Source organism: Scaptodrosophila lebanonensis, unplaced genomic scaffold, assembly GCF_003285725.1.
Source record: "Scaptodrosophila lebanonensis strain 11010-0011.00,11010-0021.00 unplaced genomic scaffold, SlebRS2 tig00001415-arrow-pilon, whole genome shotgun sequence".
Lineage (NCBI taxonomy): Eukaryota > Metazoa > Arthropoda > Insecta > Diptera > Drosophilidae > Scaptodrosophila > Scaptodrosophila lebanonensis.
The window spans coordinates 10,691,498-10,714,500 of NW_022060742.1; the positions used below are offsets into that span (position 1 = coordinate 10,691,498).

Consider the following 23,003-nt stretch of genomic DNA (forward strand, 5'->3'; position numbering starts at 1 on the left):
TTAGAGAGGTTGCCAGTCAACCTACTTGAACAGCTGTTCCAATTCACAATGCTGAAATCGGCCGGTTAGAGCACCATTGTGAATCATCCATCAGAATTGCAGGCCAAGTAAAGGTATTGCAGCGGACAGTACGATATAATTAAACGTGAAAATTACATAAATTTGCGTAATAGTTGTATTAAAAGCCACCGTATTTATGTCATTGCAGTTGATTAAAGTATTCACAAACCTACGAAGCGCCAGTGGCATACTATTTAAACGACACAAATCTTACAATTGGAGCGAACACGTTGCCAACAAAGCGTTTTGCACAAATACACAAACAGCAGTCTCACAGACTTGGGGCAGCAAGAAGTCGAAACGCAGTGTCAAATTGAGAGCCGCAGCCGACTATATAATGACGAATCCAGAAATCGAGGAGCAGTTGGCCCCGTTGCGCATTCGTGTGCAGGAGCAGGGCAATCTGGTGCGTGAGCTGAAGGCGCAGGGAGCAGCCGAGTTGGATGTAAAGAAGGCTGTGGCCGAGTTAAAGTTGCGCAAAAAAGTGCTGGAGGAGAAGGAGTTGGCGCTCACCCCTAGTGTAGTGAGCTTCGATCGGGCCAAGATGGAAGATTTGCTAAAGCGTCGCTTCTTCTATGACCAAAGTTTTGCCATTTATGGTGGTATAACCGGACAGTATGATTTCGGACCCATGGGCTGTGCCCTGAAATCCAATATTCTAGCCCTATGGCGTCAGTACTTCAGTCTGGAGGAGCAAATGCTCGAGGTGGATTGCTCCATGCTGACGCCAGAGCCTGTGCTGAAAGCATCAGGCCATGTAGAACGTTTTGCAGATCTTATGGTGAAGGATGTGAAGACTGGTGAATGCTTTCGGCTGGACCATCTGATCAAGCAGGCGCTGGAGAAGCTGTGCAAAGCCAAGGATGCGACGCCAGCGCTGCAGGCAGAGTGCGAGGACATCATCATAAAACTTGATGGTCTGAACAAGCAGGAGTTGGCCGACGTGCTAGCCAAATACAACATCAAGTCGCCATTGACTGGCAATGAGCTTACAGAGCCCATTGAGTTCAATTTAATGTTTGCCACCCAAATCGGGCCCACTGGCCTGGTGAAGGGCTATCTGCGTCCCGAGACGGCGCAGGGCATTTTTGTGAACTTTAAGCGTTTATTGGAATTCAATCAGGGCAAGTTGCCCTTTGCCGTGGCCCAAATTGGTAACTCATTCCGCAACGAAATCTCTCCTCGTTCTGGCCTGATACGCGTACGTGAATTTACCATGGCGGAGATCGAACATTTTTGCGATCCCACGCAAAAGGATCATCCGAAATTCAGCAAGGTGGCGAACGAAAAGCTAACCCTCTATTCAGCGTGCAATCAAATGGACGGCAAATCAGCCCAACAATCGACAATTGGTGAAGCTGTGGCTGCCAAGCTAGTTGCGAATGAAACTCTTGGCTATTACATGGCGCGTATTCAGCAATTTCTGCTCGCCATCGGCATTAAGCCGGAGTGTCTGCGCTTTCGGCAGCACATGAGCAACGAGATGGCGCATTATGCCTGCGATTGCTGGGATGCTGAAATTCTCACCTCGTATGGTTGGGTGGAATGTGTCGGCTGTGCGGATCGTTCCGCCTACGATCTGAGCCAGCACACGGCAGCCACTGGCGTGCGTTTGGTAGCCGAGAAACGTTTGCCTGCACCCAAAACGGTGGAGGTCAGTGAAGTGGTACCGAACAAGCAAACCATTGGAAAAACGTTTAAGAAGGATGCCAAGGCTATTACTGAGGCATTGGCCAAGCTCTCGCTGGACGACATCAAGCAGGTGGAGACCCAGTTGGCGGCTGGTGCCAGCTACAAACTGACGCTGCCCGATGGTGCCACCCACGAGCTCAGCTCCGACACCATTGGTGTAAAGCACGGCAGCAAAACGGTGCATGTGGAGGAGTTCATTCCGAGTGTTGTGGAACCATCCTTTGGCATTGGCCGCATCATGTACGCCCTACTGGAGCACAGTTTCCAGTGCCGCGAAGGTGATGAACAGCGCTGCTACTTTACGCTGCCCCCACTGGTAGCCCCACTCAAATGCTCTATTCTGCCGCTCTCGAACAATCCAGAGTTTCAGCCGTACACACAGAAACTGTCCTCGGCTCTGACCAAGGCGGAGCTGTCGCACAAGGTGGACGACTCCAGCGGCTCGATCGGACGACGCTATGCGCGCACAGATGAGATTGCCATACCCTATGGCATTACCGTCGACTTCGATACTCTGAAAACGCCACACACCGTGACGTTGCGTGAACGCAATAGCATGAAACAAGTGCGTGTGGATCTAGAGGAAGTTGTAGACGTGGTCAAGGTCTTGGCAACTGGCCGTGTCACCTGGACGCAAGTGCTTGAGAAATACCCGGTCTTTGAACAACAGGAGGCCACGAAGTGAGCCCCGCTTACACGTAAAGATTGAAGATATTTTATACGAATTGAAAACTTTAATACATTTTTTACGCTATCTGCCTGTTATGCTTTACTCCTCGCGACGCATTTAAAACGTTATTTATATACTATATGATTATCAGTTCAAAAAAAAGCTTAAGTAAAGAAAGTCTCAACTCCATTACTTTGTGAAAAATTGCAATTAACATTTTTATTGACACTTCTATCAATTCATACTTCAAAATCATCCAACTGATTCATTATTGGCACATCCTAGTTCAAATCGTTCGAATATTTAAATACCAGCTCTAGACATCCGTGTTTTCAGGACTATAGTATAATTTTCATGTGGAGTTTGCTTCCAATATTTTTATAAATAAACAAGTTTTTGACATATAGTTTATTTATTGCGACTATATTAAATTGTGGTCTAATTGTTGATCTCCATATTATTTGTTGGGCGTACGGATTCAATGTAAAAGCAAAAACGTAACTCATCAAAAATACGGTGTTGTTTATCTTTCGACACAAATTCGGAACAGAAATTTTGCTGCCTTACTTTAGCCATTAATAAAGTTTCTTTACTCGTCAAGCGGTTTTGAAGAATTTTTTTTTTCGGTACGGAGAGAGTTCTGTTCAGACTAAGTAATAATAATCATAATCGAAACGCAAAATCCGAAACCAGCAATGAAAGAATTTTAAAATTGTTTTAACACGTAAGCTTTTTGGTTATAAAGATATTGTAAACCAATTGTTGTCTTAGATTATGATTGGCGTTTTAAATGCAACTTTTGTTAGCAACTATAAAAAAGTTAGTTATTATTCGTTAGCTTATTCTGCCACATTGAATTCAAATTCCTAGTGGCGTTTTTCAGCACTAATATGTGACGCATTTCCTGCGCTATTTCTGTTTCGCCAAATGGTCACTCTTTGCTTCTCTTAGTCGCTACACATTTGACTGACTAGTCGTAATGTAATGCAAACGTTATAATGCCTTGTTCAAAGTATGTTATTAGTTAAGTGCGGTGCAACTTGCAATACACTGTTGCTATTGTCCAGACCTTTTATCGCTCCGATAACTCCGAAGTGTGATTTTAACGGCAAATCGAATTAGCGAAAGTGCCGCGTGGTTTGCAAATAATTTATGCACAAACACACATGCTATTTAATGGACAATCGTTCACGTGGTAATAACATGAAATACATTTTGGTAACGGGTGGCGTTATAAGTGGCGTCGGCAAGGGCGTCATTGCATCCTCTTTTGGCACATTGCTTAAAGCCTCTGGTCTGGATGTCACCTCCATTAAGATTGACCCCTACATCAACATTGATGCTGGCACCTTTTCACCCTACGAGCATGGTAAGTGCATTCAAATTCAAGTTGAAGGTTATATGTATTTATACAATGCACATACATACATTTGAAATGTATGTATATATATTGCGTTTTGGGCTGTACCTAAAATGTTATAAAACAACAGAAATGTTTTAAAAGCGCGAAAATATTCTAAGACGTCATTTCTTGTGTATTTAATATATCTACACCTATACATATATTGTTTTTGGCATTTGTTCAATACGCTTTGCCCGTGCTGGTGTTGCTATTTGCCGAAAGAATCAATTTATCCGTCTGTGCCCGCCACAGAGAAAAAACAAGAAATTGCTGCCGGGGATTTGTTTCGAAAAGGTCGCTGCAGCTTGTTGCAACCTCGCGTGCCTGAGCAGGACAACTATATATACACATGTATATACATATACATATGCTTATCAGCTGTTGTTCCGCATTCGTGAATCTAGCACGTGGGAGGAAGAAATGTTATGGGAAGGGGCAAATCAATAATAAACAATAACAACAACTCAGCTACAAAGTGCAACTTATTACTTTTTTAATTAAAATATTATTAGACGGTAAATAAAATTCCACATTTTTTTCTATCGACTGAAAATAGAACTAAGTAATTGATTAAAAATTAATATTGTCTGTTGTTTACACAACTATTATGTCTGGTTCTAAATTAATTAAATTAGAAAGCGCACAACAATTACTCATCAGAGGTTTGTTTATGTGCTAGGGAGGGTGGCGTTTGGGTATGTATTTGCTACTCTTAGCCATTTAAAGCCTCCTATATGAACAGCTGATATTGTTGTTGTTGAAATTGGCGGGAATGCATTTATGTATTTGTGTGATGTTGAAAAATATTTGTGTTTCCGTGCAAACAAGAGATTATATTCTATTAAGTAATAGTAAATGAATCATTTATTTTCCGCGCGTATTTATAGAAAATATTTAAATAATGTATGTGTTTATGATGTTATGGGGAAATCAATGGCCTTATTTAAAACTTAAACTTAAGTGTATGTAATAGCAATTTATTGAGGTGGAATAGCAATGTCGACAAGTAGGAGCAATAGGGTTTTCTTACCTAATTACTTCATCCTCCATTGCTTTGTATTCTTCCATCAGAATTGTGCTCTCAAATAAAACGCCGGTTTTTTCGCTTGACATTGAAAGCGAAAGTCTCGTTTTTCTTATGCGCTTTGCCTTGTGGGTGCCACATCTTCTCTTCAACTGCCGGTTTTTGTGTGTGGATTTCCCTTTTCATGTTGCCTTTTATGTACGTACATACTATATGTATGTATGTATATGTATGTGTATACTCGTATGTGCATGTTGTGGGAGAGAGTTGGTCGGCAAAGCTTTGTATTTGAATTCTGTCAAGTTTAACAGCATTGAAATGTTTATTCTTCTCTTATAATTTTTGACCCTTTTCATCCGAGTTTGTTTTCAATAAATAATTAACCAACATTATGTGGAAAAAGAAATACCGTTGCTGTTGGTTAATGACCGAAAAAATCACTGTTTTTCTACGAAAGTCAAGGAACTACTATGGGCTTTGGGCTGTAGATAAGGAGTCCACAAAAAAATATGCGCGGGCTTTGTATATTCAGTTAAAATCCCTTTTTGGTAACTTTTTGTTTAAGTAAACATAAAAAAATCTCATTTAATGATGCGGTAAGAATTTGGAAAATTAAAACTTCAACAAAACAACAAATTATGCGTTAAGAATTTGGAAAATTAAAACTTCAACAAAACAACAAATTATGCGTTAAGAATTTGGAAAATTAAAACTTCATCAAAAATCTATTATTATAGCACTATTTTTTTTACCGCAACTGTAAATACACATATGTAAACACGTATGTTAATATATTATTTGCACAATGTTTTGCAATAACAATAAGTTCCACCTACAGTTTCTTATAATGTTTCGGGGCAAATAGTTCGGATGCATTCCTTTTTAAGCCATTTCTAAACATATTGTTTAAATACCTCCTATAAACAAAATTATTGTAGCACTATCTCGAATTTCATGCGCTCGCTGAACACACTCCATACACCCATTAATGCATAATATGGGAAAGAGCTGCATTACCGACGCTACAAACTCATCTCTGCTGCTCTCCTGTACACGGACCAACTACCCACGCTGCTGGGCACAACAACAACAACATGCATATACAGCAACAGAGCGACGCATATGTATGTACATTTGTTTATGCAATGCAGTGGCAATGCAATTATTGTAAAGTCTCACAAATACATACGTAGATACAGACGAGTATGTTAGTGTGTACGGATGACAGTATGGCTGCATTGAATTTGCATAAAAGTATTAATGTGGGTGTGTGTATGTGTAAGGTTCTGACCCAACCAATAATTAAGAGGTGTTTGCACTGCTATTATCAGTAACCTGCCTTAAAATTTAGCATATTGTATGAAATTTTAGTTATCATTCCACCAAAAGGTTAGCATTTGATGATAAATCACAAACGTGTTAATTAACAATTTCCCCAGAACACAAATATAATTTACAGTTTTTTAAATTTATTTATTTTTAATTGTAAAAGGCTTCTTTTTGATTTTGGATGTAAAAGACAACCAATTTAAGAGTATAAATACGGGTTTACAGAATAAATCCATATAAGAAGCTCTTTGATAAATATTTCAAAATGTGTGTTATATTATAGCCAAAGCTAAAGTGCCCTTCTGTATGACTTAAGATTCGCCTATCAAATATTAAATTATTCACCGCAAATATTAAAAAATGTACTTATGTATAATTAATTGTTAGCTCAGTCATAATGTAACAAAGCCAAAAAAATGTTAAGCTAAAGTTTTCTTTGTTATTACCTCTAAGGAAAAATATCAATTGCTCACATTTCTATCATATATTTGATGATTATATTTGTTTAACCATATGTGAATTATTTAGCCTCTTCTATATGGGATATACTGCTCTGGAATCCTAAATTTGGTTATGAAGAGGTAACCTCAATTAGATAATTTGAGCGCATATCCCAATGCATATTAAAGTAGTTTGCTAAACATTCTTCGCTTCACTTACGTATGCAATCTCTTTCATTAGCAACCAACCTTATTCAACATTGTGTGTGTGTGTGTGTGTGCACGCCACATGTTGCCCCGCAACATTACCCACCCACACTAGCACACACACACAATCAACATTCATGCAGCTAACGGATTTGCTGGTCGCCTGTCTGGCTGTCATTTGCATTTTTCGTTCGGACACGGCAATTCGTTTTTGGGGGTCGCATTGCATTTTCTGACGCTTTGTTGCTCATTTACATCGCCTCCGCTACCTCTGGCTGCGAGAGTGCAGTCGACGCCAGCGTTGACGTCGACGTCGAAGCTGACTGATACGCACATGCGTGTGTGCGCTCGCTTCATTTGTTTTGCGTTAATTGGTGTACATGTGGGCAGGTCGGTGGTTTGAAGGGAGAAGTGTGGTGGACGCGTCGCCATTTTGGGCAACGCTGATTTGCGCTTTTCTCTTATTTTCATTCATTGAAGCGTGCGTTCGAGCAAACAGTCGAGCCTCTACATATGTATATATGTAAGTAGGTTTGTATATATGTATGTCTGTATCACCTACCTTCACCACCCGTTCTTATAGCTTTTGGTGACTGTTGTCAATGTCGTCTGTTATCTTCTCTGCTGCTTCTACCCGTGTCTTTTCTTCTCTTACATGCCACTTTTGCTTCTACTATTGTAGTTGTTGTCTCCTTGCTTTTGGCTGTGTATTTTGCGCGTTTTCGCTTTTGTACTTCTGCCGCTGCGACGGCTGGTGCTCGACGTGTGTTAACGGCGCCGTCTCTTTGGCCACATTAGCGTTTTTAGCCAGAAAAGCGAGGCAAAGCCGTTGTAGTCTCGGTTGTTGTTGTTGCTGCCACTTCAACTTGGCCGCCACCATCAACACAGCAATAACAACAACAAAAGCAGCAACATCAACGCGTCAACATCGTTAGCAGCTGTTGCTCTTTGCGTGTTGCGTGCGTCCATGTGTGTGTGTGTGTGTGGCTGTATGTATGTATGTTTGCTGTTGTTTCTGGACTCCGTCTAGGCGCCCGTTCTCTCCTCTCTCGCAGAATGTTGGCACTGCTCCTGCTGCTGCTTTTGGGCCTGCATTTATTTGCTGCTCGCGCATTTGTTACGCTCACGTTTATGTATGCGAAACGTTGACTGCGACGCCAACTGCGACAATAATGCTGCTTGCCTGCCGACTTTATGCGTGTCTGTGTGTAAAAAATTTAATGAAAAATGGCATGCTGCTGTGGTTGTTGTTGTCGTCGAAAGCAGCAGCATCAGCAGGATGTTACGAATGCTGCGCCACTCTCCACTGCTCACCCGCTGTTTCCCCCATCCTGTCATCCTGGCTGTTGCTTATCAACATTGTTGCTGCCCGCTGCTGCTGATGACTGTTGGCGTTTTTAGGGTCCAGCTACGTGTATGTGTGTGTGTTTGCTCGCTCAATTATGTCTTTATATTTATGTATGCATGTGTATTATGTGTGGTGCGGCCGTTTTGCTCACGCCTGGCAACGCTAACGCGCCAAAATATCGCCTCAGCCCCCACTCTGGTTTTGTTGTTATTGTTTGAGCCCCCACAAATCGCCATTGCAATTAACGCCACGCGGCTGCAAGTTTTCACCCAACCCACGCCCCTAAAATTGGCAACACCAAAAAAAATATTACACCTCATGCTGCCAATGTCTGGTCTGGCACTCGCTTCGGCTCGCCACTGCCGCTGCCTCTGCCATTGCCTTCTGTCGCGTGATTTTAACGAGCCTCCCATCCAACCATCCATCCAGCCATCCAACCATCTATACATCCATCCATCCATCCATCCATCCAATGTTCCATCCATCCATTCGTCTTCTGTCCAAAACGCGCCGGCCTGCCTGCCTGCCTGCCTGCTTGCCAGCCGTAGCCAAGGCTATGGTTTATGCTTTTCGCTCGCTCGTTTGCTCGCTTCCGCGCTCATGATTGTCGTCGTCGTTGTTGTTGTTGCATGCAGCACAGGCAATGGCAACCTCACACCCGCTGCTCACACATACACACACATATACACACCAACACACACACACACACCCATACACACACTCATGGATAGCCGGCAAATGCGAAAATGCCGCCGCGCTCGCAATAATATGCCCAAAAGCAGGCAACCAGCCAGCCAGCCTGACACTCGTCGCCATCATCGTTTTTGTTGTTGTTGGGCAGAGGGGTGAGCAGTTTTTAGCGTTTGTGCGCGCCCCCCAAAACAGCACACACACACATATACACACTTACATACATACATACAACACCACATGCACGCGTTAGTATGTATGTATGTATGTTTGTATGTAATGTGCAAAAGCTTGTGGCGTGGCTTTGGCTTTGGCTCTGACTCTGCTGGGGCTGGCAGCCTGCTACTGCCTCTTCACCTCCATCCATCCACCTCCTCTTCCTCCTGCTGCGCGCTACGTTTCCCCCCGGCTGTGTGCCTGGCTGGCGTTTTTTGCGTTTCTGTTTTTTGCCGCCGCCGCCGCCACCGTCGTCGCTGCCGCTTTTCAGCTGCTTGTTGGCACGTTTTGTTGGCTGGCTGGCTGACTGGCTGACTGGGCTATAGCAAGCAGCAGCAGCTATGGCTTTTGGGCCTGGCTGGCTGGCTGGCTGGTTGGCTGTTTGGCTGCAGCCTGTCGCGCCTGCCGCAGCCGACACGCTCGCATCAACGGTGGCGTGGCAGCAACAGCAGTGGCGGCGGCGGCGGCGCCGCTTCGCACTTTGCTCTGCTGAATTTTCAATTTCAGTTGTAAGCTGACTGCAATCAGCAGTGGTCGCGCGTTTTCGAGTTCCAGTTCGAAGTTGGTTTCGTTCGTTCATTCGTTTGTTTGTCGTGCGTTGTTGTTCTTATTTTTGTTGCACGCTGTTGGACATTCGGCGGCCTGTCAACGTGCGCCCGCTCGCCTGCCTGCCTCGCATAAAACTGTTATTTCTGTTGCCACCATTGTTGTTGTTGCTGCTGCTGTAGTTGTTGTTTGTACTAAATATTAAAAACTTTACCTGCCTAGTAGCCAGCCGCACACCAATTTAAAGCCTACTCCACCAACTCCCCTCCCGCGCGCCACCCGATTCATCACATACTGCCGCCTGCCCCCTAGCTTTTTGCATAGGACGCGCGCGCGTTTTTGTCGTTAGCGTTTTTGCATGTGTGTGTGTGTGTGTGTTTATGTGTGCATAGTGTGCGTGTTTTATTGATTTTGTGGAGGAACAACAACAAACACAATGTGTATAGGCAATGGCAACTTTTCAAGCTTTAGTTGGCAGCTGTCCCTCCCCCCGCCCCGCTCTAACCAACGCTAATGTGTAGTTTTGTTGTTGTCCATGGCTCTGTGCCTGTGCCTGCCCGCTGTGTTCTTCAGTCCTGCTGCTGCTGTTTTCGAATGTGCCTAACTGTATCAACACACATACATACATATACAACACATGTACACACTTAGATAAGTGGCTAGGTTTGTGGCCACATCAATGGCATTCTTTCTTCTAAACTAGCAAAGTGTAGTCCTTAAATAGAACGATTTGACCCCCAAGACCATACTTAATTATTGTAACAAGAATTCATTAATTTAGAATTTCTTGTTTGTTTCCTGATTGATGCTAGAATCGACTAACTACCGACTATAGGATAGCTTTTATGGGCAATTTCTTATTAGAATCAATATCATATCACGCAATTGTATCACAACTTGTTACGGCTAAATTGTGTGGAATCAATGATAATAAATGTTCCCATATCCAATAATCAAATTTCAAAATGGTTAAAAATTCCAGTAGTTTTCGAGTTGTTTTTGAATTCGTAAACGGTTACATTGTATATCTTCCGATTCTGAGCCCACAAATTACAGAAAACTCATGTTTATTTGCATCAAAAAAAAAAAAAAAACAGAAATTTGTGTGTTTAAAAAGCGTTTGTTTTAGTGCAAATATTTCCCTCCAAAACAGTCTAATTTTTACAAAATATCGTCAAGCTTATGTTATTCAAGTCAAACTCTAATATCAATGGTTTATGTAAATAACATTTCCTACTTCTATCGATTTGGGATTTAATTTGGACAACCTACTTAAAAAATGTGTATGCAAAAAACTTGCAGAAAAATAAAACAAGGATTCTTCTTGACAATATTTTTCATGTTGTTAAAAAGCTTTTAACAGTTTCCAAGAAAATCTATTTAAAGTATTTCAAAATCATATTGGTTATATTTAGGACTGCTCTTGACTTTGAGTAATAAAGAGGGACTGTACTTCTTTCATTTTTAAAGAGATTTTTGACTTAATTAGTTTGTTAAATAACTGATTGAAGCTGTTCATAGTTTTGCCTAACGAGTTAGCCTTGTTCGAGTGCTACTAAATAGATAATTGTTGCTAAACTCGAACTGTCCCTAAATGTAATTCGGAAAGCTGCAGCCTTTGCTTTATTTTCTAGAAGACCTGCTGTATTGTATTGTTTGTTTCCTTACGATCATATTTTTAACTTATCCCAATTTATATTTGTCTCCCTAACGCTACGGTCAGATTTTCAAAAAATTTGAATATACATACATATATGTATAAAAGTTTGATTTTTTATAAGTTGACCTTGAACAGTAAATGCGTAACAAATTTGTTGCACTATCAAATCTATCGTATTAGCTTTAATTGAACCTTCCAACCTTTCAATTATATTCCTGCAAACCTTTAACAAACTCTTTAATTTGCCTGTTTTATCGGACCATATCTTTAATGTTATCTTTTATGAATCGACTTTTAACTGCTGTTAAGCTATATATTGAGTTCTAGAAAACTACCACCATATCAACACAAGCACTAGCTTTATTGATCTTTTTAATAGTAGTTCAGGGGAATGTAATGTTTGCTTCGCGATAAATAAAAATAAATATACATACATATAAGAAACGGCCAGGTTGTCCAAGTTTGTTTAAATAAGTCGGTATCTCAAGGCCCCCTATTCACAACCATAAACAAAATATGAATATGATGTACACTCATAATACATTGACCCATACACACAATTGTGGAAATCCAATTGGCGTGGTAAACGGCGCGCCATTCCTATCAGCAACACAAAGTCTTATCAGAAATGGCAAAGCCTGTCATTAATCCGTCATTAAGACCTAATGACCCATATTTATGATGTCTTTTGTCTTATTGAATGAATATGATTTGTTGTACTTAAATATTTGTGTAGGTTCCGGTTTCTTTTCTAAAAAGCTTTCAAAAACTAAATTCGATTCAAAACGAACAACATTATACGGTAATGGAACAAATCAAATAATTTGTGATTATGGTAAAGGCAGCGTGTTTTTCAAAATTATTTTAGGAGTTCAGCTTTTTAAACTGATTTTATGAAAGGAAATATCAGAGCGCTTCTAAAAGGACTGATCTCTCTGAAAACCTCTTCACTTGAGCAATACAAAGAATTTATTGAATGAAATTAATGGCTTGCACTGGACAGAGGGTCCATCCGATCAAGGATAAAGCAATCTCGAGAAGTAAACCGAAGATTTTATATAAATTTGATCAAATTTTTCGACTGTTTTTAACAAATTCCATTTAAGAAAAGAGTACGATAATCTGGGCAGCTAGTTTTCAGCCAATACCCAAAACTTCACAAATATATATATAAATATAACTTTTTTTTATAATAACATTAATGTATCACTTAATTTTTATATTTTCTTTTAGTAACAAACGTAGAATTTTCAAAAATAGTTGTGCTTAAACAATTTTTAAATACTTCACCAGCTTAATGCTAGAAATGAGGTTTATTTTATTTTTACTTATTTCCAATTCATAAAGTTACTTCCCTTTGTTAAGAATTCCTTACTGCTGATCCATCGTTGAAAACACCAACAACTGACTACCCTGATTTCATATTAAAGTGTGGCTTTTGCGGCTTTTTCCGGATACAGATTTGCGAACCTTTAAAAAAATAGTAAGCACCAAAAACGCTTCGAAAAGATGACATTTGCCATGTGGCAAACGGATAAGTTTGGGGTTCTTCTGGTCGGTGCAGAAGTTGCTCGCCGGCTTGCCAAACACCAACTTGCGAAATTCTTCCCTGGCTACTACTAAGTCTCATGTATTCGCATTCGCAGCCACAACTCAAGGCTCTCCTCAGTAGTAGTTCAGTGCTCGTTTCAGCTTAGCTCGGCTTGCCAAGACATTAGCACGGCACAGCACACGCTCCCGCCATTGCCATTGCTATTCTTGTTGATGTTGTTGTTGTTGACGTTGCCGTTGGCTACCCCGCCGCGTCTGGCCAGCAGCACCCCAGTAACAGCAGCAGCAGCAACAACAACAACAACAACAACACGGCACGCTGTCACTCGCAGTCTGCACATGAAATTGTCGGCAACAACGACGAAAATTTAACGACTGCGCAACGTGACGCATTATTTGTCTGCTCGCCGTTTTCAGCCGGCCTGGTTGCGAGCTCTGGTCGCTCTGTCTGTCCGTCGGTCCGTCCTTCTGTCCGTTCGTCAGTCGCTTCATCGGTCGTTCGTTTGGTCGTTTGTCCGCCACACTGCTTTGGCTTGCTTGCCTGCCTGCTTGCCTGCCTGCCTGTAGCAAGCTTGCCGCCAGAAATTGCTTTTGCTGGAACTTTTGCACCCATCCTCTACCGTCCCCTCCTCCCCCCTCTCTCTTTTACTCTTCCTTACCCCACCTAGTCGTCATCATCATTTTGCAAGCGAGCGCCGTTGCTTGCCGCTGCTGCCGTTTTATTATTTCGCACTCTGTGCACGCGGCAGCGGCGGCGGCGGCGGCTGCAAACATTTTTGCATGACTGGCTGGCTGAATGGCTGGCTAAATGGCAGACGGAGCAACCAAACGTCAGACTGTGTCGTTACCCTGCAGTTTGGTGCACTAATCCCAAATCTATCACATCTCCGATGCCCGTTGGTGGTTGGGACTAACTCGCCACTTTTCAAGCATCTTTAAAACGTTGTAAGAGGATTTGGGGGTGGGGTAGTGATTGGACCAGGGCTTGTTAATATAATGGCTAGCATGTGCATGCTCTCAAATCTAAGCCATTCCACATTAAAGACTCCTAGGAGATAAAACAAGAACCACTTCATCGGTACATTTATCTGAATCAACATGTATTTTAAACCACATCCAGGAATCAATTAAACGTATTTTTGTGTCGGAAACTATTAAATAAAGCAAGCAGAATCGCTAGTGTGCTAAAAAGAGAGGTCCCACAATTTTTCATGTAGCAAAAATTTAGTGACACTTAGCATATTTCCTCGAAGATGCAAGAAAATGTTCTTTACAATGCGGGAAAAAAAAGTATCCAGAAGACGCTTTGTGAGGAAACATAGGGGAAACATCCTTTACTGTCCTGTCTAGAACGGGTGCGAAAAATCGCCAATATGATAATAATGCAACCTCTGAAGACAGAGAAAACATTATGATATAAAGGGATATTTATACTAAGTATGCTGAAAGCACTTTACAATCTTCAAATTAATTCAATTATAGTCTTAGTTAAGCTAATTAGCACGAAGTTCCCAAGTCTCTAAATCGCGTCCTAGTATATTGCATAACAAAATATTTTGTGAAAGAACAGAACCGGTGTTTTATTAATAACATAATATGGAGAAGACAGACGTCTTCGTATATTATATTTTCTTCTCTTTTACGTTAATTTTTCATGTTGTAATCGGAAGGTGACAGATTCGTTAGCTTGTGCTTTTCGTCTATCCTGAAGCGATAGAGATGCCTCTATTTAAGAGTTTAATTTTCATATTAACCAGATTATACTTAGATTCTGCCAATATAAGTAGTTCACCTGACACTCCATACCACCTCGCGTACAGGCGCCATAATAGTAGTTAATCATTTGAACTGCAGGGTATGCACCGGCTGAGTCACTCACACCCTACAACAGCAACATACTACAACAACAACAACATACAGACACACATGCACACGCACATGCTCACATATTATGTGCCTGCCTAGCCGCCGCCAGACGGCGACGACGCCATCGCAATCGCTTGCTACTCACCGAGAGGCTCGTGTGGGGGCGCAATTTGAGTTACGGTAGAAGTGTGAGAGGGGGGTGGCGGGGAGGACTGCTGCTGCTGCTGTTGCCTGCTGCCTGCTTGGCTGACTGACTGCCTCCTCTCTGGCCTGGCCTGGCGTGTTTATAATTTGATTTTGCTTCTTTCTTTCGTACGCTTCGCAGTCGTTGCCGTTACCGTCGCCGTCGCCGTCGCCGTCACTGTCGCTGTCGACGCAGTTGCCGACAGTGCTGCAGCATTTCCTGTCGCTAAAACGTTCCACGCTTGTGGCTCGTTTGGCTGACTGCTGTTGGCATTGGCTAGGCCTACTGCAACAACAACAGCAACAGCAGCAACAACAACACAGCAACAGCAACAGTATAACAACTGCCATTGCCGCCATCGTAGTCCTCATCGTCGTCGCCATAGTCGCAAGCCACGGAATCTTAATGAAGTTATTGTATTGCACTGGTCTGCCCATTTGGCTAGTTGTTGTTGTTGTTGTTGCTTTTACTGCTGCTGCTGTGGCATTTAAATAGCAGTGGCTGTAGCTGCACTTGCAACTTAGTTAAGTCAGTTGACCAAAGCTGGCAAGTGACTCGCTTTGTCCATTAGTTCGGCTTGTCTGTATGAACGCCGATACTTCAAAATGCATTTGAGCTTACGTTATCGAACTAGCAGTGTAGATTCTTCAAATTCATTTGCAAATCAAGTTTATGGAGCCTTTTTTCAAACCATCTTCTTAATAATTTGCAATTATATCGTTTTGCCAATTCTGCGAACTCTAAAATCTCTGTTTGCTGCTTTAACTTTTACGGGTTAACATTTTTGACCTTCTTTGGAGTTTCAATATCGTTAGAAAGTTTCTTGAATATTCGTAGCATCAGTGAGTGTTTAAAAACATATTAAAAATTGTTTTCTATTTCGATTTTCCTGCTTGATTATTGATGTTCAAGTTTCAACATCGATTTGCATTATGTGGGGGCGACTACTCTGGCTCGAGTTAACCTAATTTTAATATTTAATTTTATTTAAATATATTCTTATACATACTTCATACCGATTCTGAATTTCTACCCAGGGCCATTACATATTTATTCTCGACAGCAATGCTAAGACATTTTATATACTTTTAAAATATGCTACGGAATGTTTGAAATCAATGTCGGTATAATTTGTTTAGTTGATCAAAATCCATTTTAATAAATTGACAAAAAAAGTGAAAGTGTTCAATTATATACCCTTGAGATTACTTTTATTCAAATATACCCGAATGTAATCACAGCAAAGACATTTTTCTACAAAGGAGAGGAAATAATCAGTCCAGTAGTTATATTCCTTTCTCATAAATTGTGTAATCATATTTTTTCAAGGCTGTGTCGTCAACCAGCCGAACAGCTATTTGTTAAAATCCAAATCTGTCATTTAGATTAATACATCTAATTAAATGTATTAATTAATACATTTCACCTAATCTTCGAAAACTCGACTGCAATATTCAGGTTTTGCTCGAATCAATCGCTAAATTTTTATTTGCTGACCAAATTCTGTTCAAATGTTATTCATCACTCCAAATGACCATCTTCGTGAGCTTTGAAAATGAAGAATATAATGCTGAAGTATTCGCTCGCACCCACAGCAGTTTTAGCGCCACTGTGCGCTCACACCTACGCGTCAGCAAAAGCCCAGAGATCGCTTCAGAGATGGAGCACGCATCACGAACTTTGCTTTGATCTGAAATGCAGTCACTTTGTTTAAGTTTATATTTGCGGGAGCAATGCAGAAAGAGAGCGAAAACAAAGAGCGGAACAGTGCTGCCAATTGTTGAGTGTCAAAAAAAGCTAGATTGGAATTATTGCCATAAACTAATTCGCGAACTTTTCCTTTCCTTAATGTTTTTGCTTTTATTCTTGAAGAACCTAATTATAACACATTTATTCAATGATCATTGCAGAATTTTAATGAAGATGAAGCGTAGAACTAGAAATTTTCGTAAATACAAAACAAGACAATGACTGCTATATTATATTTTGGCTCGATCCGGTTGGGCTCTAACACACTTTCTTCCCTGAATAATGGCAAATTCTTTTTCCAAATTTACCAACAAACTTAAATGACAAGACGAAAGACAGATACTTACTACAGCTAATTCATTTGAGTCAAATTCAAGTTAATAATACATATTTGCGCACATAACTTTATCAGTAACCATTTAGAGTTGTATGTATTCCAATTTTGTAAAAATGCTACAAATCCGACATTTTAACTGAACTGGTGGGAAAAGAGCTAAATGGGCAACACTGGGGGGCGAACGCTTGTGAAGCTCAGCGTTGTCGTTATCTTTGCCGTCTTTCCTTCTTCGTTTCTTTACCTCGCCGGCTACGATTGAGCAGGCAGGCAGGCAGGCTGGCATGCAGGCTGTCGAATGTCGCGTGTCGCGTTCTTAACTAAAACTCTGTTCATTCGCCGTTAGCAGGCGCGGGCGTGAGAAGTGAGAAAACAAAAACGGATTATAAAAAATTTAAAAAACGAAAGCGAACGCCGTTAAAATGGCGCCAAAGAAATCAACAATTGTGCTTAATGTCGAACAATTTATACACGACATCGAGGAGCGACCGGCGATATGGAATCGCAATTTCCATTGCAACAAAGCGTTTCTGGAGCAGATGTGGGATGAGTTGAGCAGCGCACACAAGTTGCCAAGTAAGTGAGGAAGTGGTAAGGGTGGATGGTGCAATTAATATAAAAGTTGTTTTTTTTTTTATTGTTGTTGTTGTTGTTATTCATGAATGCAGAAATCGTGCTGAAGGCCAAGTGGAAGGGACTGCGCGACAATTTTCGTGTGGAATACAAACGCATACCACGCGCCGACAACGGCGACTTTCTGCTCGATCCGGCAACATTTGAGTCCAAATGGCTGCACTACTACGCTCTATTGTTTCTGAGTAAGTACCGCCAGGTCACGTACATATACATATGTATGTACATATGTACATTTGTATTGCCAATCTAGGTGGACAAAGTTATTCGTTTTTGAAAAATCTCATAGGTTTTGAGCTGAGAAGTGAATTAATTAAGGCAGGGAAGAGTCAAGGGGAGTTTTTAAACAAGTACATACTAGTTTGAGAAAGTTAACTTAGCGACTTTAGAGTCGAAAAACATCTTAGCCACTATTATAAAGTACTTCATTAACTCGTATATCCTACGATTTAAAGTGAAATTGTTTTTGGAAAAGTGTATTTAAAAGTAAGTTTGAAAACCCAACTAAGAATATGCACATCCAGTATATATCACTAAAAAATCACGATATGATTTATGATTTGAAATCCTTGGAACCTAACCACTGACTAAATAAAGAATTCAAATATCAAGTCTCTACAACGATTGGCGATATAGGAATGGTTTTTAAAATGGACTTTTAAAACAATCCTATTAATCTCATTATATTTTATTGCAGCCGATCATATGCGCCATCGTCTGCCTAAAAACGAACAGGATCAGTCGTTCTACTTCAATCAGCAGAGCGAGGACTGTGAAAAGACTGTGGTAGAACCGGATCTAACGAATGGACTCATACGACGCATGCAGGACAGCGATGAGGACTACGACGAGGATGATACAGACGCAGCGGCGGATGGTGATGGCGAGGCCTATGGAGGCGATGGAACTGATGGCAGCCGCGACGGACTACCGACGCCGCCGGCGGCGCATCAGCAGACTCAAGTGAGCACCACACCCCTGGCCACAGGGGCACTCAAAGCAGAGGAGGAGGCATTTGCATCGCACCAGCAGGCGTTGCTCAAAGCAGGCCTGTTGCGCGCACAGCTGCTCGAGCTGGAGAGGGAGGCGCAGGATCTTAGCAAGAAATCCACGCAGTGCATTAATGCAGCGACAGCCAGACAAGCGCTGGAGACACCGCCGGCACACAGTTCGCCGCCGCCGATGGTGACCACAACAACAACATCACTGGCAGCCTCAACCATGCAAGGACAACTGCTATTGCCTGGCACGGTGCTGGCACCGGCCAGTACCACAACCTCTGCGTCATCCTGCACCTCGAGCCAAGCGACAACAACAACAACGCTGGGTGTGGCCAAACGTTCCGTCTCCCCACCACCGCTCTACAATAAGGCACATCATCCGCTGGCGACGCACGGCTCGGCCGGTCTGCATGCCGCTAAAGAGCGTGGCGAAGAGTATTCGGCGGCAGCGGCGGCGGCAGCAGCTGGTGGCGGCCCAGGCAGCGAACACTTGAACTTCACACAACACTCCTATGCGAATGGTTTGATACCAGCGCTGAAACTGAAGCGACCTCGCCTCTCCGAGGATAGCAATTTTAATGGTTCCTCCACGATGGATGTGCCGCTGGTGCCGGAGGACGATGACTACCATTACTTGCTCAGCCTGCATCCATACATGAAGCAATTGACGGCGGCCCAAAAGCTGCGCATACGCACCAAAATACAAAAACTCATATTCAAGGAGCTCTACAAGGAGGACTTGGAGGAATCCAAGTAGTTGCACCTCACCGCAATTTGTAGCGTTAAGCTGAAGACTGTACATAAGCGCACACTGTATTTTAGGTATAGGTACATATACGTATATGTACAATATATATATATAGATATATATTTAGTTGTATTTGCCATGCGACGTCATTGATTAATTGATTTCTAGTTGAGCGTTGCCGCCTCTTAGGCGCTCGCCGTTTAATGCCTAAGCTCAAAGACAGATAGATGAACAATAAAAGAACAATTATTAAATAATACTTAGACGCTTTCAGCACTTTATTGACTTTGTGGGTATACAGTACGTTGCTTGTACTTGAGATTACCTAACGATATATTTTACCATTTTATTATTTAAAGGTGAAGTTTATGTGCTGGACGATGGTGCAGAGGTGGATCTAGATTTGGGCAATTATGAACGCTTCTTGGATATCACACTGCATCGCGATAACAACATAACCACCGGGAAAATCTATAAGCTGGTCATCGAGAAGGAGCGCACTGGAGAATATCTGGGAAAGACTGTGCAGGGTACGTATGACATAATGGAACAAAACTAAAATTATTTGCAAAAGACATATAAAGATGGATTTTAAAAGTACAAAAAAGTAAAAAGTAAAACCAACACCAATACGATTTATAAAATAATTTAAGACTTTCTAAATATTTGTATCAATTCTTACAATATTCAATGTAATTTCGTCAATTTTTAAATGATAAACATTTTATTTTGAACATATAGATATGTATATTAAGCTTCCTTAAATATATGCTGATATATTTATTATAAAGTCGGTAAAGATCTGCCTTTTTGCACGCAAAAAAAGCGTGAATTAAATTTGTGAAATTATTTGTCTCATTTTGTGAAAACCGCAAATTTAACAATTTCATCCAATTCGGAAAGAAAATAGGCCTGTGTATAACTCTATAAAGCTATATAATTATGTTTGAGCTATTATTAGTTATAAAGAATGTAAAACTCGAATATAACACTCCTCTACAGTCCAAGATAGAAGTTCTAAACTATGAATTGTAAATATTTATTATTCTTCTGTAGAATACATACCGAATTTTTGCAATTAATTTTACCACAAGATCTTAGTTTTTAGTTCGAGTTTACCTAATTTCCCATTCTCTATTTACAGTTGTGCCACATATTACGGATGCTATACAGGAATGGGTGGAACGCGTTGCCCAGACTCCGGTGCAGGGCTCCTCGATGCCGCAGGTGTGCATCGTTGAGTTGGGTGGCACCATTGGCGACATCGAGGGCATGCCCTTTGTCGAGGCTTTTCGTCAGTTTCAATTTCGGGTGAAACGCGAGAATTTCTGCGTCGCCCACGTGTCGCTGGTGCCGCTGCCGAAGGCAACGGGTGAACCGAAAACGAAACCCACACAGAGTTCAGTTCGCGAGCTACGCGGCGCTGGCTTGAGTCCCGACCTAATTGTGTGTCGCTCTGAGAAACCTATAGGCGTGGAGGTTAAAGAGAAGATTAGCAATTTCTGTCATGTCGGACCCGATCAGGTTATATGCATACACGATCTAAATTCCATATATCATGTGCCGCTGCTGATGGAACAGAATGGTGTCATCGAATATCTGAACGAGCGACTGCAGCTTAATATTGATTTAAGTCTGCGAGCCAAGTAAGTGTTTAAGGAGCTAATTATTTAGAATGGGCTGACCGGGGCAAAGTCTATTACTCGAATGGAAGAATGCTTTAGAAAAGATACATATGTTTAGCATAGCCTTAAACCGTTCTGTGATTTTTGTGAATTTTAAAATGTAAAAAGTTCAAGTTGAATTAGAAACCAGGAAATTTAAACCTAAAACTGAGAAACTCTTTTTGTAAGCAATACATTAAAATTTATTATAGATATGTTCTTGAAACTTAACATATTTGTTTTGGATGGAGCTTATAGCTAATTTTCACGTCTGTTTTACATGCGTTCTTTTTTTGTTTCTAGTGGAAACTGTCAAGCGAAATGCTAGGATGAAAAATTTGTTAGTTAAAATTTTATTTTAATTTTTAGATACAGACGACAGTTTAGCTAAGGACAAACAAAATTTGTTTGAATAATATGCTGGATCTGATTAGTCTCTGTTTTCCTTTTGCAGATGTCTGCAACATTGGCGTGATTTGGCGAGACGCACCGAAACCGTGCGACGAGAGGTGAACATCGCCATTGTTGGCAAATATACGAAACTAACGGATGCATACGCGTCTTTGATGAAGGCCCTGCAACATGCGGCACTCGCTGCTAATCGCAAGCTGGTAATGACTTTCATCGAGTCGTGCCTGTTGGAGCAGGAGACGTTACAACGCGAGCCCTCCAATTACCACAAGGAGTGGCAGAAGTTGTGCGAGAGTGATGGCATTTTGGTGCCCGGCGGGTTTGGGTCGCGCGGCATGGAGGGCAAGATACGCGCCTGTCAGTGGGCGCGAGAGAATCGTAAACCATTGCTAGGCATTTGTCTGGGACTCCAGGCAGCCGTGATAGAATTTGCGCGCAACGTACTAGGCCTTAAGGATGCCAACACAACAGAAATTGAGCCCCAGACAGCCAATCCGTTGGTCATTGATATGCCCGAACATCATACGGGTCAGATGGGTGGGACAATGCGATTAGGAAAGCGCACCACTATCTTTAGCGATAAGCCGAGCATCATAAGACAGTTATATGGAAATCCCAAATCAGTGGAGGAGCGCCATCGCCATCGCTACGAGGTAAATCCAAAATATGTGCCACAATTAGAGGAGCATGGTTTGAAGTTTGTTGGCACGGACGTCGAGATGAACCGCATGGAGATCATTGAGTTGAGTGGCCATCCCTACTTTGTCGCCACACAATACCATCCCGAGTACTTATCGCGGCCATTGAAACCGTCACCCCCATTTTTGGGCTTAATTCTCGCCTCGGTGTGTCGACTAGATCAATACATTATGCGTGGATGTCGTCTGTCCCCGCGCCAATTATCGGACGCATCGTCCGAAGAAGAGGACAACGTTGCCGGCTTGACGCGTTCATTTCGAGCACAAAAAATATGCTCCTCATCGAACAGCAGTAGCTCGGGCAGCCAGCAGTTATTGCCCATCAACGGACATAAGAATGGTACTGCGAATGGCGGCAGCACCAGTGCGTCGGATAATGAGGTTGCCTGTGGTGCAGATTAATTCTGATATATTTCCTCGAAATTTTTTGAAGTCCCCTATGTATCCTAAATACTGTTATTAGCCAAAATCGTTAGAAGTTGGCCCCAACCTCGCGTGTCTTCGGAAAAAAAAGTTTAACTCTTATAATCTTGTGTATGTAATTCGGATCTATTATTCAATCTTCAAACATACATATGTAAATTTACGTACGGGTAGTTAAGTTATAAAGTCTTGAATCTATTAAAGTATCAATATAAATATTTTTAGAAAAAAATTTGAAATATAGTAAGTACTTTCATTTATTTGTGAAGAGGCATACCGAAAAATAAGTATTTCACTTAGACCCTAACATTTCTACCTACTTTGACACAAAGATTGAAACAAAATATATATAGAAATAAGCCCATTTATATAATGATAAAATGATGGGTGTTGAATTTGAAGGAGCACAATAAGTACATTTTTATACCCTGTACCCAAAAGGGTAGCGTTCTATTTT

The 23,003-nt window shown here is 41.5% G+C and overlaps 2 protein-coding genes across 5 annotated transcripts; both read left to right on the forward strand.

The window, feature by feature from the left end:
* Positions 1-15: 15 nt before the first annotated feature.
* On the forward strand, positions 16-2,607 carry LOC115632176 (glycine--tRNA ligase). Its single transcript, XM_030529208.1, has 2 exons — positions 16-113; positions 209-2,607. The coding sequence occupies exon 2, from the start codon at positions 398-400 to the stop codon at positions 2,435-2,437; it is 2,040 nt and encodes a 679-aa protein (XP_030385068.1). The 5' UTR covers positions 16-113; positions 209-397; the 3' UTR covers positions 2,438-2,607.
* An 802-nt stretch (positions 2,608-3,409) lies between these two features.
* On the forward strand, positions 3,410-22,785 carry LOC115632585 (CTP synthase). 4 transcript variants are annotated; one of them, XM_030529805.1, is made up of 4 exons: positions 3,410-3,791; positions 19,710-19,880; positions 20,495-20,996; positions 21,469-22,785. In XM_030529805.1, exons 1-4 carry the CDS (start codon positions 3,575-3,577, stop codon positions 22,523-22,525), a joined length of 1,947 nt encoding a protein of 648 aa, XP_030385665.1. In that variant the 5' UTR covers positions 3,410-3,574; the 3' UTR covers positions 22,526-22,785. The 4 variants fall into 4 exon arrangements, with proteins under 4 accessions (XP_030385665.1, XP_030385666.1, XP_030385669.1 ...); XM_030529809.1 differs by lacking the exon at positions 3,410-3,791 and adding an exon at positions 17,362-17,544; XM_030529806.1 differs by lacking the exons at positions 3,410-3,791; positions 19,710-19,880; positions 20,495-20,996; positions 21,469-22,785 and adding exons at positions 17,324-17,544; positions 17,637-17,786; positions 18,299-19,563.
* Positions 22,786-23,003: the final 218 nt, after the last annotated feature.

Excerpts from the sequence above, each read along its gene's own strand:
- LOC115632585 (XM_030529805.1), top strand. The coding sequence starts at position 3,575 with ATGCACAAACACACATGCTATTTAATGGACAATCGTTCACGTGGTAAT. Across the intron at positions 3,792-19,709 it reads CTTTTCACCCTACGAGCATG|GTGAAGTTTATGTGCTGGAC; the intron begins GTAAGTGCATTC and ends TATTATTTAAAG. Across the intron at positions 19,881-20,494 it reads TCTGGGAAAGACTGTGCAGG|TTGTGCCACATATTACGGAT; the intron begins GTACGTATGACA and ends CTCTATTTACAG.
- LOC115632176 (XM_030529208.1), top strand. The coding sequence starts at position 398 with ATGACGAATCCAGAAATCGAGGAGCAGTTGGCCCCGTTGCGCATTCGT.